We start from the raw sequence: 20,405 nt of genomic DNA on the forward strand, positions 1-20,405 counted from the left end.
GCACGATCTTGGCTCACTGCAACCCCTGCCTCCCGGGTTCAAGAGATTCTCCTGCCTCAGCCTCCTGAATAGCTGGGATTGCAGGCGCCTGCCACCATGCCCGGCTAATTTTTTGTATTTTCAGTAGAGACAGGGTTTCACCATGTTGGACAGGCTGGTCTTGAATTCCTGCCCTCAGGTGATCTGCCTGCCTCGGCCTCCCAAAGTGGTGGGATTACAGGCGTCGGCCACGACGCTCGGCCGTAAATTCTTTTAATCATTTAGTTTCAACATTCCTATGAACTAAATATCTATTTGGCTAACAATCTCAGAAAACTACTTACTAATAGATTTTAAACAAATAAATGCTAGAAAAATTATTGAAGTGTGTGGTATGAGTCTTAGTAGCAAATTTTATTACATGTTGGGGACTGTTTTTTTGGTAAAACGTCCAAAACTAAAGAAAGAAAATATTTTACATGCAAACATTTGCTTCCTGCACAACCATTTGGCAACACATCCATGGCAAGTTTAAAAATGCAGGCGCTACAGTCTAATTGTGGTCCATAGGTATGTTTCACTTGCCTTCGTAAATTATGTCAACATGTAAAATTGCGGAGACTCATATACAAATCTGGATTTTAGGTTTCTCTTAAGAATCAAATCTGGTGTCCCTTCCTACATCACTGTTCGGTCTGATGTGCAGAGGTTACCCCTTTCTATGAGGCCTGTGTTCTCCAGTTTGCTGTGGTGTCCACCGAGGTACCTCACTTAGGTCACCCCCTTTGCCCTTGTAAGCATTTGACAACTCTCGTCTTACAGTATATTTTGATAAAGATGTCAAGGCTTTCAAGACAGTTTCTATTTGTTTATAATATATAACCTATATTTTATATGAATCCCATAGCACCAGAGTTGAATTTTAAAATTTAGAAGTTTTAAAAAAACCTGCTAAATTCTATATTCTTTTTATTTATGGTAAATATTCTTTGTATTTAACTCTTATTTTTTATATTTGCCATCACCACCTTTGCATTAACATGCCTTTAAGCATTTCTAGGTTATTCCTGGCTGTAACTGGATGTGTTACCCATATGGTAGAGTAAACATTCTTTGCAATGCAGCTTAAGAAACACTTGTCTAGACGCAATAATTTAGATCATTAATAAAAACCCTTGAAGCTTTTACTAATATGTCTTAAGATTTGGGAATACAGAGATAAAAGATAAAGCCACTGCCCTCAAGAAGCTCTTGGTTTACATGGAAAACAATAAAATCATTACAATATACTATGCTAAGTGCTGTGACAGAAGCAAAGACTATTGGAACTGGTGTTGAAGTGAGTTTTGGAGATGACCAGAGTTCATGTGGTGAGGCGGAGGAGGAGGGGTTTTTCCAAGGGAAGGAACAGCACACAGGAAAGCAAAGAATAATAAAAAGGAAGGGACTTACTTACTTACATAAATATAAGGTTTCCAGTTCAGTTGAGAAATATGTAATGTTGTGAATTATCAGTTACTCTTGCTGTTTTACAGGATGAACTCACACCATTTTTGCTAGCTGTGAATGAACAAAAACAGCAAATGGTAGATTTTTTAAGAAAGCAAAAAGAAAATTTAAGTGCAGCTAAGTTTGAAAGGTACAGTAATTAGTTCTTTTTTTAAAACGTGACTGATATTCCACAATGATAACAGTCTCTATAGTTAGAAATATTAGATTAATAAGAAGATTAACTTGTAATTATTGTGATATAGTAAAAGATATCAACACAAATCGTCTGTTAAATAGAAAAACAATTATTTGGGCTGGGCAACATAGAGAACAGTATGTAGTAGGATTCATCTTCTCTTATTATATTGACTGGGGTTTGTTATTTGTAATGTGATGTTTTTGGTCATGTGACCTGACCAAAGTGTTTTTATATTGGTTTTATTAGTTGTATGAAGTGTGGATTTTAACTTTAATATACTTTAAGATTTAATAAATATTGAACTTCTTAACCCTTTTATAGTAGTTTTTAACCTCTGCTTCTTACAAGCTCTTCCTTTAAACATGCTGTGTTAGACATAAATAGGAGTTGAAAATCATTTGTTCTTCTAGATGACTCTTTAAGTTGCTTTCTTTGAAAAATAGTGGCCGGGCGCGGTGGCTCAAGCCTGTAATCCCAGCACTCTGGGAGGCCGAGGCGGGCGGATCACGAGGTCAGGAGATCGAGACCATCCTGGCTAACACGGTGAAACCTCGTCTCTACTAAAAAAAAATACAAAAAACTAGCCGGGCGAGGTGGCGGGCGCCTGTAGTCCCAGCTATTCGGGAGGCTGAGGCAGGAGAATGGCGTAAACCCGGGAGGCCGAGCTTGCAGTGAGCTGAGATCCGGCCACTGCACTCCAGCCCGGGCGACAGAGCAAGACTCCGTCTCAAAAAAAAAAAAAGAAAAATAGTAATGTTAAGCTACCCCTGCGTGGCTGTTAATTGCTATTACCAGATACTGTGGATTCATTAGCTTTTTTCTATTTTATTTCTAGTGTATTTTGATGTTTTAATTTAATTTTATTTATTTTTTTAGGCAGAGTCTCACTCTGTCGCCCAGGCTGGAGTGCAGTGGTGTGATCTCAGCTCACTGTAACCTCCACCTCTAGGGTTCAAGGGATTCTCCTGCTTTAGCCTCCTGAGTAGCTGGGACTACAGGCGTGTGCCACCATGCCCAGCTAATTTTTTGTATTTTTAGTAGAGATGGGGTTTTACCATGTTAGCAAGGATGGTCTTGAACTCCTGACCTCAGGTGATCCACCCACCTCGGGCTCCCAAAGTGCTGGCATTACAGGCGTGAGCCACCGCACCTGACCCTGATGTTTTTATTTATAATTGCTATGGGCAGAGGAAGAAAATACAGCTTTAAATGAGTAGCTTTTTTTTTTCTAATGAAGACAAGCCATAGGTGGGTGAAAAAGAGAAAAGAGCTAGGCTTTAGATTCACACAAGACTGGGTTTAAGTCCTAGCTTTCTCACTTGCTAGGTGTGTGACCTGGGAACATTACTTATCACCAAATATGTTTTTCTATATGAAAAGGAGGATAATAATACATCCTTCAAGGGTGGTTGTGTGGAAGAAAGATTTTATATGTATATGTATATATAGCATTTAATCCAGTGCCTAGCACATGTATATGGGCATCATTAACTGACACTGCTATGATTATTATTATTACTACCATTAGTATTAGTATTGTTGTTTTCTGCCTGCAGGCGGCTCTTACTTATCTGACCCCAGCTGATTTTGAATTACAATGTATCTGTCTTTAAATCTTTGCCTACATTAGATAAGTGATCTCAGCAAAGTTTCTTGCTCATCAAAGGACTTTAAGTTAACAACTTCTATGATGTAATACCCTAATGGGACAAGAGGCTTTTTTTTTTTTTTTTTTTTTAAAGCATTGGTGGTAATTTATGAAGATGAACACTTGAGCACCCAAGATGCTTATGTTTGTTAGTACATGTAAATGTTTAATTCTACATGGACAGGCAAAATATTAAATTGGTAAAGGATACCAAATTAGCTTTTTAAATAACTTTCTTAAAGTTCCTAAGAAAGAATTTATCTCTCTGGTTTTAAAACAGCCCTCGTTCTTGTTGTACATTGTGAATCAGCAAGTATAGTCAGTATTCTTCAGCAAAATGCTGATGTGTTTTCCCAAGATATATCTAGATGGGCTGCAGAAGATTATGCCATTTTTAGTCCTTTTAGTAGGCAAGTTTTTACATTAGAAAGCTAGTTTACACTAAATTGAGGTTTAAAATAATTATGGTTCTTGCATCCTATACACCAGGTGAGATTTTATAGTTTAATTCAGGTTGTTTTGGAGTGACAGTGAGTTAGTCCACTTTATCAACCAGAAATCAGGCAAAAGGCTAGACTGGTTAGAAATATCAATGGGTGCAGAATTCTTTATCTGAGGACTTTTGAGATCTTTATCTTAGAGATCCCAACATTGTCCCTTTTACTCCAAGTATAGCCACATGCACAGGATAAAAATAATGCCACATCTCTCATTTCTCTAATTAATTATTTGGGTGTTGAAATGTTCAGTTTAGCAGAAAATCTCATACTATCTTTTGAGGGCTATCTCCTAGTCCCTCCTCCTTTAATTTTTCAAGAACCTAAGGGGTTTCTAAGTCCAAGAAGGATAAAATGACACTCTTTTACCAGTCAGAAGGAAGGGAAGAAAAGGACATTCTAATCATTCTGCTGTTTCCATTGATTCTTTTCCTGAATTATTGCCATTAAAAGGGGTTCTGCTGTCTGTTAATGCTTGACTTTTCCCACCAGGATTTGCTTACTAATTCAGAGCCCTCAGTTTTCATGGTGATTCATACATAGACTCATAGCTATAACTTTTTTAGTTCACATACGTATATGCTCAGCCATTGTTCCCAAAGCACCAGCATCCTGCTCTGACAGCTGGGCATCCTAGCTTTAGCCACACACATAGTGAGAAAATTGACCAACCTTCCCCCACACTCAAAACCTTATGTGGAGCCCACATCTTAGCCTAGACTTAGCTGAGGCCTTCATGGTAAGTTATCCTTTGAGGCCCTTGTTTGTCTTTTCTCTATTAAATGTTAGTTGAGATCGTTCTAAACTGTCAAAGAGATTAAATAATGTTACAGAAAGAGAACAGTGTTTTTTTACTCCATTGTTACCAGATCTGTACTCTGAGGTTCCTTTATATGCTGGTTAGTGTATTTTCTTAGGGAGTGGAAGGTTCTATATTATCCTTCCTCAGAGCAGTGGCGCCAATTTTTCTGTTTTCTTTTTTTTTTTTTTTTTCAATTTGTGGTTTTATCTTCAAGTGATCTGATTTCCATAATAATGAAAATCTCCCAAGTTACTTGCATTTCCTTCTTTCTTTCTTTCTTTTTTGTGAGATGGAGTCTTGCTCTGTTGCCCTGGCTGGAGTGCAATGGTGTGATCTTGGCTCACTGCAACCTCTGCCTCCCGGGTTCAAGCAATTCTCTCACCTCAGCTTCCCAAGTAGCTGGGATTACAGGCGTGTGCCACCACACCTGGATAATTTTTGTATTTTTAGTAGAGACGAGGTTTCACCACGTTTGCCAGGCTGGTCTCGAACTCCTGACCTCAGGTGATCCACCTGCCTCAGCCTTCCAAAGTGCTGGGATTACAGGCATGAGCCACCGTGCTGGGCCTAATTACTTGCAATTCTACCTCAAATTTTAAAAATATTTTCATATTCTACCTCACAGGAAGCCATTCAATAGAATTATCTGAATCTCAAGTATGTTTATTGGGTTTATCAGAGCTAAGTCTCATCCATGACTCATGAGTATTCACGTGTAAAGCAGGGTTTTGTGCTTGCTTCAGCAGCACACATAGTAACACTGGAATAATGCAGAGAAAGAAGTTAGCATTGCTCCTGCATAAGGCTGACACACAAATTCATGAAGTGGTTCGTATTTTGTGCAGTCCCTGGAAGGTCATTTCACAATTTTCTGACTAGCTCCAAGGAAACAGCATGAGTCAAAGCAAAATGGTTGGCACTTAATATTGAAATTGTGATTTTCACTACAAAAATATTCACATACAGTGATCTATGGAATGAGAATGGAGCTGAGTAAAACACGGGATACTGTGTGCAAATATATTGTTAGTATGTATCTCAGAAATGAGAAAATGTCAACTTGCATCTACTTCATGGAACTTACAAAAAGAGTTTTATCTTTTATGTCAATTGGAGGTGAACATGGAGATTAAGCATCATTCTAACAAAGATCTACTGGTTCAGAGTTTGAGTCTGTGAAGAAGGGATAGTAGTCTAAGGCAGGTCTTGATATCTATTAGTTTTTTGCCTTTGGTATGACTGATGAGCTCAGTAACAGTAGACAATTATGCTATCTAATTTAGTGAGATAATAGGTTTATAAATGTAGTTACAAACCATGAAATATACGAGATGCCCTAAATTATAAGCCACAAAGAGTAGAACACCTAATAAACAAAATTAGGACTCAATAACATTTCGCAAATACCACAACGTTTCAATATTAGAACCTACAAAAAATACACATTGGATTTTATTTGCAGTTCTAAGATAGTTTCACCAATAATAAAGTTCAAGAACAAATTATTTCATTGGTTCACTATTTTTCTGAGCATTCAAAATATGTTATCTCACTAAATTTTTATAACAACCTAGTAAAATAAGACAGCAAAATTCTCGCTTTTTAGAAGAACACATTGAACCTAACAAAAGCAACTTATCCAAGAACTAGTAGCTTTTGGTTATGGAGCTAGGGCTTATTCTGAGTTAAGACACTTTCCATTATGTCAGGCTAATGCAAGTTAATTTACTGAACTATACTGCCTTCAGTTCATGAGTACTTCATGTTATTTTTTTTCTTCTTTAATTAGAAGCTTAAAGAGAAGTTTGTAGAGCTTACAAATTAGAAGTGTATGGGATAATTAAAATTCTAAAATTAACACTGATATCATTTGAAATACTCTAAGAATTTAATATTTTTGGTAATTATTTTTATATCAGTTTTTAAATAGTAATTTTACTTATTACGTTTTAGATATAGCATTCACCAACTAATGTCTGAATACAAAGAAAACGAGACACCTAGAAATCCTCAAAATAGCAATCCAGGTAAGACTTCTGGTAGTAAATTACTCTTGGTGATCTTACCATAGATTAACAAATAAGAGTTAGGAAGTTTTAATCACCAAAGAGTAGTTTAAAAGCTTACTATGTAAATTGCATATATACATATACCCACACATATATATATATATACACACACACATATACACATATATGTGTGTGTTTTAAATTTCTTCTTAGTAGGTTAGATTTCAGAATTATTTAAAAAGTTATGTGTAGATAATTCATAATCTCAAACAGTATTATCTGAAAGGAATCGTTTCTTTAATCGTAGTCCCTAAAATCTTATATGATATTTTTTGTATAAATAAGAAAAAGGATTTTTAAGTTAGTATGTGGTATGTTTTATTTATAGTCTCATTATAGCAAAGTGGATGTGTTATGAAATTGGAGCTTCTATTTAATTTTTAAAATAAATGGTTTTCATTGCTGGGCATGGTGTGGCCCATGCCTGTAATCCTAGCACTTTGGGAGGCCGAGGCGGGCTGATCTCCTGAGGTCGAGAGTTCGAGACCAGCCTGACCAACATGGAGAAACCCTGTCTCTGCTAACAATACAAAGTTAGCCACGCATGGTGGCGCATGTCTGTAATCCCAGCTACGCGGGAGGCTAAGGCAGGAGAATCGCTTGAACCTGGGAGGTGGAGGTTACTGTGAGCCGAGATCATGCCATTGCACTCTAGCCTGGGCAGCAAGAGCAAAGCTCCATCTCAAAAAAAAAAAAAAAAAAAAAAAAAAAAAAAGGCTTTTATTTAGTAAATAAATATCAATTACAGTTGACCTTTGAACAACATAGGATTTAGCGGTACTGACCCCGTGTGCAGCTGAAAACCTGTGTGTAACTTTTGATTCCCTCCAAAATTAGCTACTACTAATAGATGACTATTGACCAGGAGCCTTATTCATAACATAAACAGTCAGCGAAGACATTTGGTATGTTATGTGTGTTACTATACTCTATTCTTACAAGAAAGCAAGCTAGAGAAAAATGGTTATTAAGAAAATCATAAGGAATAAAAATATATGTACTATTTATTATGTGGAAGTGGAAGTGGGTCATCCTCATGGTCTCCAACTTGAGTAGGCTGAGGAGAAGAAGAAAGGAGATTGGTTTTGCTGTCTCAGGTGGCAGAGGTAGAAGAAAATCTGCATATAATTAGACTGCTGCAAGTTAAACTCCTGTTGTTCAAAGGTCAACTGTATTACATAGTGATTTATGTCACTAAAAAAAGTAACTTTTTAAAACTGGGACCTCAACAATACCTTTCTGGTACCATAAACAAATGTCAATAAGAACTATAAAACTTATCCAGTGTACACTAATACTAATAGAAAATTATTTTTTAAAGATACCAAGTGTAGAAGTCAGAAAAGCAATTTCTTGTTGAAAAGGGCAGGTCATGTTTCATATTCTTATACCAACACGGTCTCACTTATTGACTTCATTCTTCCTAATTTGAAATTGAATGAGATACATTTACTTCCTTAGAACAAGATCAGTTCTTCTCTCCACTAGTTAATTGTCACGATAACAGTAATTTTGTTAGAACAAAATACTCTTTTACCAGTAGCCAAAAGGTTATTGTAATGAATACCCAAATAGTCCAACTCTAGGCTCAACAAATTATAATAAAAGTATAAAAGTGCTTCTCAATAACAAAAATGCTACTATGCTACCTAAATGTGACACCAAATACATTATACAGTCTGAACTGTGTGAGGACACTTTTAATTTAGTACATACCAATTGAAGAACTTTTACAAGTTAGATTTTGCAAGCTACAGGTGACAAACACGTAGTCTTGGTCTTTAAGGTGCTCATAATAGACTGCAGCTGTCCTTATTTCATATCAGTGTGTTTTTTCAAGATTTTTTTTTTTTTTTTTTTTTTGGAGACAGAGTCTTGCACTGTCACCCAGGCTGGAGTACAGTGGCACCATCTTGGCTCACTGCAACCTCTGCCTTTTGGATTCAAGCAATTCTCCCTGCCTCAGCCTCCCGAGGAGCTGGGATTATAGGCGCCCACTGCCATGCCCAGCTAATTTTTTTTTGTATTTCTAGTAGAGATGGGGTTTTACCATGTTGACCAGATGTCTTGAACTCCTGACCTCAGGTGATTCACCTACCTCGGCCTACCAAAGTGTTGGGATTACAGGTGTGAGCCACTGCAGCTGGCCAATAATTTTCAAAAAAAATTTTTTTATTCATTTATACACTTGTCTATTTAATGAATAAACTATCAAGAGTGTTTTAGGGAGTAAGCTTCTTTTTTTTTCATGTTACAGAATACAAACATTTAAAAATACAGTCAGGGGCTGGGTGTGGTGGCTGAGGCCTGTAATCCCAGCACTTTGGGAGGCCGAGGTGGGCGGATCACCTGAGGTCAGGAGTTGGAGACCAGCCTGGTCAACATGGCGAAACCCTGTCTCTACTAAAAATACAAAAATTAGCCAGATATGGTGGTACATGCCTGTAATCCCAGCTACTTGGGAGGCTGAGGCAGGAGAATTGCTTGAATCCAGGAGACGGAGGTTGCAGTGAGCCGAGATCACACCACTGTATTCCAGCCTGGGCAACAGAGAGAGACTCTGCCTCAAACAAAACAAAACAAAACAAAACAAAACAAAACAAAACAAAACAGTCAGGGCTGGGCATGGTCACACATACCTATAATCCCAACACTTTGGGAGGCTGAGGCAAAATGATTGCTTGAGCCTAGGAATTTGAGACCAGTTTGAGTAACACAGTGAGACCTCAACTCTACTAAAAATAAAAATCAAGAAATGAAAAAGTTAGTTGGGCATTGTGGCATGCATCTGTAGTCCCAGCTAATTGGGAAGCTGCACTCCAGCCTGGGCAATGGAGCAAGACCATCTCAAAAAACAAAACAAAAACAAAACAGTCAGGAGCTTGTTATGATCATTTTCATTTATATTATTTGCTACTTCATTCAGTGCCTACTACTATGTGCTGGATGCTGTCTGGAAGTGTGTAATGATCATTTATCATGTTAAATATGTGCCAGACATTTGAAGTATGTGGTGAGGAATGAAAGCTGTCAAAAAGTGGGTAGGATTTTAGGTAAGCATGCAGAAGGGGTAGAACTTTTCTAGGTAAAGAGGCAGAAGAATGATGTGGGCAGAAGGAACATTTAACAAGTTTGTATGTTTGGCAGAAGGAACATCTAACAAGATGGCGTGCTTGGGAGAAGGAGCAGCAGGTGCAAAAGGTAAGATGCTTGAGTGAACTTTGCAGGGTTTATGAGCAGTTCTTTTTTGCTGTTGCAAAATCTGAGATGGGAGTGGTTGGGAATGAGGGAAAAACCTAGGTAAGGCAAGCTCATGGTGGACAAAATATTTTTAATACTTTATAGTGTTAAACTAAGTAGATCTTATCCTGCAGGCTATGGGAAATTTACCAGGTAGAGTGCTTTGGGCTGCAAATACTAAAGGACCTAACTAACATTGACTGAAACAACAGGAAGCAGAGTTGCTTTGGTGGGTGGTTCAGTGATAACACTGGGTCCCACTTGGTGTCCCTTTTTCAGCTGTGCTGTCAGTAGTGTTTTGTACATGTCTCCTTTCATGGCTGGCTAATTAGCAAGAGCTCCAAACATCATGTTCTCATAACACAATTTCTGAAGGCTGGAAGGGCTGCTTTTCTTCTCATGTTTCTTTGAAATAGGGAGAAAACTCAGAAGTGTGCAGTGGGCTTCCTTTCACATTTTATTGGCTTTGTTACACCACATGCTCATTCCTAAACCAGGCACTGGGAAAACAAATGTAATGACTATGATTAAATTAGAATAGTCATTTCTCTTGTTGGGGATGGGGAGGCGTATTAGGATGACAAATATTCAAACAGACTTGTAGTTCTCCAGCAAGAAAGAATAAGGAATGGTCATTGGGTAGGGAGGCAGCAATGTTTTCTGTAGGAATTCATTATGGAATTGTGAGCAGAAAAGTCACAAGATTAGATCTGAGTATTAGGACATTCTGATTATGGTATTCATAAGCTTTTAATGTAAAGAACCAGGTGGGAAATATTTCAGGCCATGTGGTCTCTGCCATATCTACTCAACCCTGCCATGGTAGTGTGAAAGCAGTCATAGATAATATGTAAGCGAAAGGCAGGACTGAGCTCCCATAAAACTTTATTTACAAAACTGGGTTTTGTAAATAAGGCTGGGTTGGGCCTGCGGCCTGCATTTGGATGACTCCTCATATGGAGGATAGATGGAAAGTACCATATAAAGAGACTGGAAGACAAAGGAAGCTTTTACAGTAGCCAAAGCTATAGCTTCCTTGTCACCAATCCTTGGACTAGCATCAATCCATTATGTGGTTTTCACCCATCCATGGTGAAATAAATGATGTTAGAAAGCTACTTAGTAATTTTAAAATGTTGATCTTTCTCTTGGTTTTTGCCTTTTTAATTTGTTTTGCTTGTTTTTTTATTTAAGAAATAATATTACTAGTTGGTAGTCTGTAAAAGCCAGTAGTTAAGAACCAGTGGTAGTGGAAATACAAAGCAGAGGCAGAGAAGAGATAGAGACAATATGAGTTAGTGATTATTGGATGTACAAATTTAGGGCACAGAGAGAAATCTCAGATGATTTACAGGTTGTGAACTAGCTTTTAACCTGGACATGAGGAAGGAGTAGGAGATTTGCAGGTGAATGGAGAAGAGCAGCAGATCAGCAGGAATGACTAACCTCGTTCTGTGCATGTGGAGTTAAATGGAATATTCATGTGGGGGTATTTTCAGTAGGTAATTGGATTTTAGGCATTTCTAGCTGGAGGTAGAACTCAGGTTGGAGATGCAGACTTGGAATAATGTAGGCAAAGTCATAGATCTGAATGAGCTTGTCCATGATAGGAAAGACATGGAATAATCAGAAGGCCAGTGACAAGATCCTGGGAATATCAACATTTACCAGAGGAAAAGAAGTTAGTAAAGAAGCCTGAGCAGTGGCTAGAGAAAAGTTGGAGAGGTTATCAGAGGATGGGGTGTTGCAAAAATTTTAAAATGTGAGAATTTCAAGGAGGGGGAATATAAATTCTAACAAGTAAGATTACTAAAAAGTAAGTTAAATTAATATTTTAAAAGCTCTTTGGTGGTACTCTCTTCAAAAGAACACTTTTAGAGTTGTAAGGTCTATTATTTAGGTACATGGTACTTCTGGTGTTCAAGTATGGAAGAATACACCTACCACCATCCTACCTAATGTTTTTGTAACTGCATCAGCTACCTACACAGAGTCAGGCCTAGATGGTGAGTTCCTGTGCCAACATTTTCCCAGAATTTTTAGAACCTAAGGATCCACATGAGGAAAAATGTAATCTTTCTTATCTGGTTTTTGGGGAAACGCTTGTTTTGTACTCAAACCCTTGATAAGCTCTTCTAGATGTGTTCCCAAACAAAAATCTGACAGCAACAACTGGAAGCCATTATCAGATACTCATATCCTTCCTCTAACATGGAATCAAAATACAGCCATGCTTTGACAAAATTTTAAGTTTTGATCAGAAATAGTTTACAGATCAGCAGTTTGAATTTCTTTTGATTTAAATATTTTATTGCAGAACACTAATGTAATATCACAGAAACATATGAGGTGATATGCTATATAGAGTAGTTCTCAGTATTTTTGGAATTCTGGTGACATCAGTAGGGAAGTCAGTACCTGACTCTATTTATTAGTGCAGTCTCCTTTTCATCTGCCCTCTTGTGATATCTCTGCTTTCACTGCTTCCCTTTGAACTTCATCCCTAAAGAAAGTACTATTAGAACACATTTCTAACATATGTATGTTTACAAATGTCTATTATTTGATTTTAAAAGAACTGGCTACCTATCCTAAAGTATATGTGGTATTCTGTTACTTTCCAATGCTAAATAAACTTCTTTATATCTGTACCACAATGACAGGGTGACTGATGATGGTCTGCCAAGATTTTAAGTGTGTCCTGGATTGTCAAATACAAATTGTTTTATTTCACACTGTTTAAATGTAAAATGCCTTTCTGGAATTACATTTCTTCAGAAATTAGTAAATTGATTTAATTAGATTATGTGGACAATCAGACTCTCACCATTTTAGTCATTTATATACAAGATAACTTTCTTCCCCCTTCAATAAGTTAAAAGTCCTGTTGATCCTTAATAATCAAATTCACTGGTGGGAGCAATGAAAAACTCATACTGCACTTTGGATGCATTTTTTGGGCATTTTGACTTGTTCTATTAAGAACTGACTTTAATAGGTAAAATTTATTTTTGTTGTTTTATAAAAATTTAAGAAAAAGATTGAAAACAAAACATAACTCTATGATCAGTAGTACAGTATTATAGTATATCTGATGGTTATATGTTATTCTACAATCATCACAGTTACCTGAATGATACACAGTCTTTTATTTATTTATTTATTTATTTAGTTTTTTTAAGAGATGTGGTCTCACTATGTTGCCCAGGCTGGCATGTAGTAGCTATTGACTAGTGTGACTGTGGCCTTGAATTCCTGGCCTCAAGCAGTCCTCCTGCCTCAGCCAAAGGAGCAGCTAGGACTACAGGCATGTATCACTGCACCCAACCAGATGCATGATCATTATAAAAATGAATGAAGCATTACTGTATGCTGTTCTAACTACTACTAGTTCATTAGTCCAGAAAGCATGTTCTTGAAGTTTGACTCAGTTTGCTAGTGATGCTAGTCAGTCTGATAGGGTTTGGTTAGGATTATGATTATTGTACACAGAAATTCATTTGTAGGTATCACATTTTGGCAAATCCCATTCTCTTTTGCATTTGATTGATACAAAGGAGGAGAGGTAAGAATTCTTAATGTAGTAATTTCCTACCAGTAGTATAATCAATATTAGTTCTAGTGTAGTCTCAAGGTATGGTCCTAAAGGAATACTTTGTGGAAAAAAAAAAAGAAAGAAAGGTCTAAAGCATGCACAAAAGTATACATGATTTCTTTTAATGAAGGCAGAGTCTCAATGTGTTGCCCAGGCTGGTCTCAAACCCCTGGGCTTCTCAAGTGATCCCCTGGCATCCAGCCTCCTGAGTAGTTGGGATTACATGTGTGTACCACTGGGCCCTCTTATACTTTCAATATTCTGTGTTTTTCTATTGTTGACTTAAAATGCATTTTTTTCTTTAATAGTGGATGAGATTCCTGGATATCCTGTAAAAAGGTAGGACTTACAGATTTTGAAAATATTATATGTTATCTGAGGAAATACAGAGAAAAGAAACTAACATCTGTTGAGTGTTGTACTCTGGGGTAGACACTATTTTATGTGGTTATCTCATCTCATATAGTTATCACAGCAGCTTTGAAAGGTTCTCTGTTATTATAACCTACTTTTTCCTAATTAGCTAACTGTGGTTCAGTTAGGTTGATTAACTGCCCCATGTCCCCATAGTTAACAAGTAGCTGGCCCATGATTTGACTGGCAGCCTGCCTGGCTCCCAAATCCCTTCTCTTGCCCCTCTGCATAGATTGGCAGAGACCTGTACAGCACTGGAATCAAGGTACAGGTCCAAACCAGATCGATTCAGAAAGTCAAATTTAGTTAACTCTCATTTATAGTTTTTCTCAGAAGCCTGGTTAGTCTAAGAGTTTGTTTTAATATATTTGGCAATTTCAGAGGTAATCAGTACCTTGCTTTTACTATCAAACATTTTAGGGCAGATCTCACTTAGCTATGGCCACAGGAGCATGGGTTTTACATAGACAAGACCAGTCATGTCCTAGAGAGGAATTATTTTATTGTAAGTGAAGGCTATTTATGTTACATTTACTTATTATGTTAGTTATATTTAGCATCTAAATAGAGCCTATTTCTAATTGATTTCTCTACTTATTGACTCCCTACTTTAGTTTTCCCTTTAGGCCACTACCCTGCTTAATTCCATGGGCTTTTTTTAAGAGTCTTTTTTCTTCTTCCATGACTTTTCTACAATCTTTTCTTTAGTTGTTAACTTTCTTCTCTGCTTTCTGTGGTGTTTCCTTTGTTCTATTATTTTTCCATTTCTGCCAGCTAAATATTCTCCATTTTTATACAGACAGAATCAAAAGCATACACAATTTCAGGATTTTAAGGAATCTTAGTGACTAATCAAAATACCCTCCAGTACTTCAACCTGTGTTTAACATTCTGGTGAAGTGGTTGTTCGGATGGAGAATCTGAAACTCAAAGAGATTAAGATGACTTATTTGGATATAGGAAGTGGCAGAAATGAGATTTGAACCCATTTCAAAGCCCATTACTCTTCCTTCTTTATCATCCTTTTAATGAGTGTTTTAATAATAGAAAGGGAAAGTGGGTCTAGTGAACACAGTGGATGAGCCTAGGAAGGGAATTAACTGGGGAACCCATTGGAAGAGAAGACTTAAACTAGTAGGGGAAGCCCACGTTTGAAGAGAAATAACACTGGGTTGGATAGGAATAAGGTTTTTAGAAAAGAGAAGTGAATATTGGGGTTTATGACAAGTTTTATAAAGATAAATTATAGTAATGAAGAAGACAGGATATTGGGATTTATCTAGAAGGGCATGTTTAAGTAGGTGGTTCAAGGGAGTCCTGAACAGATTGCTGCTCTTGTTTGTTTAAGTAGAGTGACTGATCAACTTCAAAGTTTCTATTGAAAGATGTTAAAAGAATTTGAGCCATTGAGAAGAGTCTCTATAGCAGATTGAATTGTAGTATTATCTACTTCCACCCCAACTTATAGAGGGAGGGCTCAGAGTCCCTCCAGTACTAGAGGACTGAAGGTTCCTGAACTATGTAGATCTGTGCCCCAGAGCACATATCCTCTTACCTCTGCCTCTTTTCCCAATTCAAGTAGGACTGGGGTCAGATTATCTGGCAAATCAGTCATGGACCTTCAGTTTGGTAGCTGATAACATGGCTATGCTGGGGGAAGACGACTGAAATTCCATTTAGCTTGTTTTCTAGCAGCAATAAAATTGAGAGCTCTGTCTCTTGGTCATTTGAGCCCACTCTTTTAGGAATTTGTGCTTTTATTGGCTAAAGATTTAAAGGTTGGAGACTGCCATAGAGCCCTGCAGAAGAGGGATCTGGAAGTGGGAGCCCATAGGAAGAAAGATATTTAGATAGTTCTTAGGGAAATAGAGATACAACTACCAGGATTCTGTTTTTCCAGAAGTCTCTCTCCTTTGGTATCTGAGTGCCTATGGAGGTTTTTAAGAGCTTCGTACTTTATGTGGCCCTGAATTTGGCAGAGTCTATGTAGGGAAAATAATTAGATTTTATAATTAAGTTTTAATATCTCCCAGAAGATCATTTTTAATAACAATATATACATTTGTCCTTTGACATTCATACATTTAGCTTTCAAGTATTTTAGATGTGTCAGGGAAGATTCTGTAATATTTTAAGGAAAAGGGAAGCAGTGGGGGCCTGCTTAAGTGGTTTCCAAGCAGAAGAACCAAGACTGCCATTTTCAAGTGACACAGATTAGTCTTTGAACTAGAGATAGATCATGGAGAAGGGACAGTGGATCTTTTCACTTTATTTTAAGCTATCAGGTGTCTTCCAGTTCAAGTAACAAAAGTTACATCAGCCATTACTTGGATTTTAAGTTCTGCCTCCAGAACAAATAATTTGCGAAGCCCAATTATTCTCGGGCTCTACCAATATATTAGCTGTCATGATTTGTTATGGAATTAAGGGTGAGTCTTCATGGACTATTCCATAGCTTTGGAGAGGAGGAAGTAGAAATAGGTAATTAAGATCTTTACCGCAACAGAGGCCAAATTTTAATTATATTAAGAGACATTATTTTAAATACAGATAGCTGAACTTCCACAATATTTACTTTTGTTTTTTGTTTTGTTTTGTTTTGGGAGGGCACTCAGGTATGAACCTTCTAATTGCTTAAAGAAATTAACACACTCATTTTTGTTGTATATTTTTATTCTAAAGGCTTTTCAACAAACCATCTATTGACGACTCACGACCTATGTCAGCTAATGAAGGCTTTGATTTTGATACTGAGGTAAAGAGGTCTCTTGCAAAATTAATTTTCTCATTCTGAATTTAATTTTCTATAACATTTACTCTTGAAATTTAGTAGTAATCTACTTATTATTGTATTATGTTGGTTATGGAAAGTTCATTAGAGAAAACCATAAAAGAAACATGACTAAACATTTTTGAACATTTCTTACTTTGATAAATAACAAAGACTTGGCAAATATGTAGAGGGAGTAGGGGTGAAAAAATAATGGGCTGGAAAATATGTAGTGACAGGAAAATTATATTAGACAAAGCTTTCTCATAATAGAGCAAATTTGAAATTTGGTCAAGGTTGATTTGAATAAGTAGTCTTACTGTGTGTGATGTTTAAATTATACTAAGATAGCTTTTATAATACTTATGCCTAAATAAATCTTTAATGGATCTAATTACTTATTATAGTAATCATGGAATCTCCTTGATGACTTTTGGTTCAAAAACTGTACAGCAGATAGCATGTACTTTTCTTTCTTAGACACATTATTTTAGTATTATATATACAGTTTTTAGGTGTGAGCTATTTTCCTATTTCTATCCTTGGTTATGTAACTAGACTAAAATAATATTAGAAATTGTGAAAATGTAGCTGGGTATGGTGGTGCATGCCTGTAGTCCAAGCTATTCAGGAGGCTGAGGTGGCAGAATTGCTTGAGCCCAGGAGTCTGAGACCAGCCTGGGCAACATAGCAAGAACCTGCCTCTGATTTTTAAAAAACTGTGGAAATTTAGAAATTTACATTTTCTTTCTCAAAATCTTTATTACAATGAGATTCCACTGTCATTTCATTAAGACTATATTTAATACTCTTTTTTTTTTTTTTTTTTTTGAGATGGAGTCTCGCTGTGCTCCCAGACTGGAGTGCAGTGGCGTGATCTCGGCTCACTGCAAGCTCCGCCTCCCGGGTTCTCGTCATTCTCCTGCCTCAGCCTCCCAAGTAGCTGAGACTACAGGCGCCCGCCACCACGCCCGGCTAGTTTTTTGTATTTTTAGTAGAGACGGGGTTTCACCATGTTGGCCAGGATAGTCTCGATCTCCTGACCTCGTGATTCACCCGCCTCGGCCTCCCAAAGTGCTGGGATTACAGGCTTGAGCCACCGCGCCCAGCCTATTTAATACTCTTGACCTAATTGAAGAATGGTTGCTTTGTCCAAAATAACAACCAGTTCTAGAAGCAGAGACTCTTAATAACCATACGGTGGGACTTAATTTCAGAATTATTTGTGTTGTGGTTCTTAAAAATATCCAAACTAAATCCTATATCACATGCTAAAATTTCAAATTTCAGAAGTTTTTGTATTTATTTAGTAGCCATTTAAAAACTCTTTTATTACTATGAGCTACTGGAGGTTAGGAAACTTTTTTTTGTATCCTGGAGTACGACGAATGAACAGACAAATGCATTTCTATATAATGGAATGTTAGCAATAATATAATATGCCTAACATATCTAATAAATAAATCCATTCATTTATAAGATATAGCCTAAATTTTTATTCACTTTTAATATTTAGGATGTATAAATTCAGATGAGTTATATTGAAAAAATGTGTCATAAATAAGAAAATTAGAAATAGATCATCAATAGGAAAGAGGGTTAAAGTGTTAATATATTTTCTAGTCTTCCAACTGTAAGTGTAAATTAAAATTTTAGATTTAAAATGTTTAAACTTTTAAAAGCCCCAACCCATGTTCTACTAAATACATGTTTTCAACCCATATATTACTGCTTAGAATTCTGATTAGTATTTTTCTTCCAAGTAGAAAGTTGATGGAATGTTTCCTTTTCCATTTTTCTCTCTCTGAGGTAGTAATGTTCCAGCTTTTAAGTAGTGGTAGATGACCATATTTAGCTAATTGAATGTCTCGTTTTACAGTACACAATTCAATTCTATATCACAGAAATCTTTACCAAAAGCTAATTATAAATACTACTCAGTATTATTGGAAATATACTATGAACCAAAGTCTCTGTTATGCATCTGTATTTCTCCATGTACCTTACTGTATGTGATGTTTTTCTCCTTTTCCTTGGCTTTGGCATTATTCCATGGCTTTCTTTCAAGCTCATACTTGATTGACTGGTAGGTTATGTCCTTTTGTTTGTTTCTTTCTTTCTCCCTCCTCCCCAATCTTTTAAAAATGATTTATCCCAACCTGTGTTTTTCCTCCTAGAACACATTCTCTACAACGTCTCTTCTTTCAATCCATGTGTGTCTTCACTGCTAGCATACTTAGTGTAGCTTTCTACATAGTAGCTATGTGAGACTTTTATTCATCTATCATTGCCCTACAAGATTTATTCTTTTTTTCTCTGTTTCTTGGAAGGAGCTAAATTTATACAATCATTTGTCCTTAGCTTTTTTTGAGAAACAGAATAGAAACGACTTATACTAAAGAACTAGAAAGCAACCCACAACAGCAGCTTAACAAATATGAAGCTGAAGAGGTGGATAAAGGGGAAGAATTGATTAAAGAGAGGCAAGATAAATGTAAAGATTGAGTAACAGTCAAGTTGAGTCAGATTATTGTAAAAACACATCAGAAACTGTGGGATTTAATGAGCGCAGGAACTCTTTACATTATAAAATATGATAGAAATTATTTTAAATGCAAATTAAGAAAAAAAAGATAATGAAAAAAGTTGCTGAGATTCCTTTGAATGTTTTATAGCTGATTTTTATGAAGAACTGAAAGAAAATATAAGGGTGACTGTAGTTAACATTAATCTACTATACATTTGAAAGAAAAGATAACTAAGGTGATGGGTACCCCAATTACCCTAATTTGATTATATGAATGTATCAAATTATCACATTTACTTCAAAAATACACACATCTATTATGTATCAATTTTTAAAAAGGAAATTTATATCCTCACATCTTTGAATTTAGCAGTTATGTCATATATTTGATCTAGTAAAACCTTGTTGATAAATAATGCACAGTGAAATCTGTTTTAGGCCTTATCAGATTTATTATGGATTCTTAATTTTTGACTCTTGCTTCTCATTTAAGTTTTCTAACTTAGTGTTTGGCATATCCATGACTTAACTAATTTATCTTACTCTTTCATATAATCTTGATAGCCATTTTAGAGGTTTCTGAGAATAAAGAAAGAACATAAATAATTATATTTAATCTTTAGTTAAAATTTCTGGTTATATGAAGGAGTTTCTTAATTTTATCCATTAAATGAGAAAACAAATTTCAAGGTAAAATCCTCTTAAATAAATTCAGGGAAGAAGATGAAGGAATAGAAATTCCACTGTTCCCCACGACCACAAGGACACCAATTCAACAACTATCTACACAGGAAAAAACAACTTCATAAGAACCAAAAGTAAGGTGAACACTCACAGTACCTAGGTTTAACTTCATGTCACTGAAAGAGGCACTGAAGAGATTTTTTAAAGTCCTGAATGGCTGACATCCCCCCTCCCCCATCCCTAGCAGCCTGACATAGTGTGGAGAGTGTCTCTGAGTGCTGGGGGAGGGAGAACACAGCAAGTATGAGGCTGTGAACTCAGTGCTGTTCTGTTAGAGCAAAAAGGAAAATTAGACCAAACTCAGCTGATGTCCACCCACGGAGGGAGCATTTAAACCAGCCTTAGCCAGAGGAAAATCACCAGTCCCGATGGTCTGAACTTGAGTGTCTGTAAACCTTGCCACCGAGGGCTACAGCATTTTGTGTCTCCA

The 20,405-nt window shown here is 36.5% G+C and overlaps 1 protein-coding gene and 1 non-coding gene across 2 annotated transcripts in view; both read left to right on the top strand.

The window, feature by feature from the left end:
- Positions 1–20,405, top strand: part of LOC101015583 (putative ankyrin repeat domain-containing protein 26-like protein) — an 86,042-nt gene that overhangs the window by 8,555 nt on the left and 57,082 nt on the right. Inside the window, exons 4-8 of the mRNA XM_009196362.3 lie at positions 1,515–1,618; positions 6,570–6,643; positions 9,833–9,886; positions 13,829–13,859; positions 16,617–16,689. Coding sequence (XP_009194626.1) covers positions 1,515–1,618; positions 6,570–6,643; positions 9,833–9,886; positions 13,829–13,859; positions 16,617–16,689 — 336 coding nt within the window. The remainder of the gene's footprint in view (positions 1–1,514; positions 1,619–6,569; positions 6,644–9,832; positions 9,887–13,828; positions 13,860–16,616; positions 16,690–20,405) is intronic.
- LOC116271428 lies at positions 5,347–5,456 on the top strand. The gene has a single exon (XR_004179981.1). It is a non-coding gene; the product is annotated as a U6 spliceosomal RNA (small nuclear RNA).

Source organism: Papio anubis, chromosome 18 (genome assembly GCF_008728515.1).
Source record: "Papio anubis isolate 15944 chromosome 18, Panubis1.0, whole genome shotgun sequence".
Taxonomy (NCBI): domain Eukaryota; kingdom Metazoa; phylum Chordata; class Mammalia; order Primates; family Cercopithecidae; genus Papio; species Papio anubis.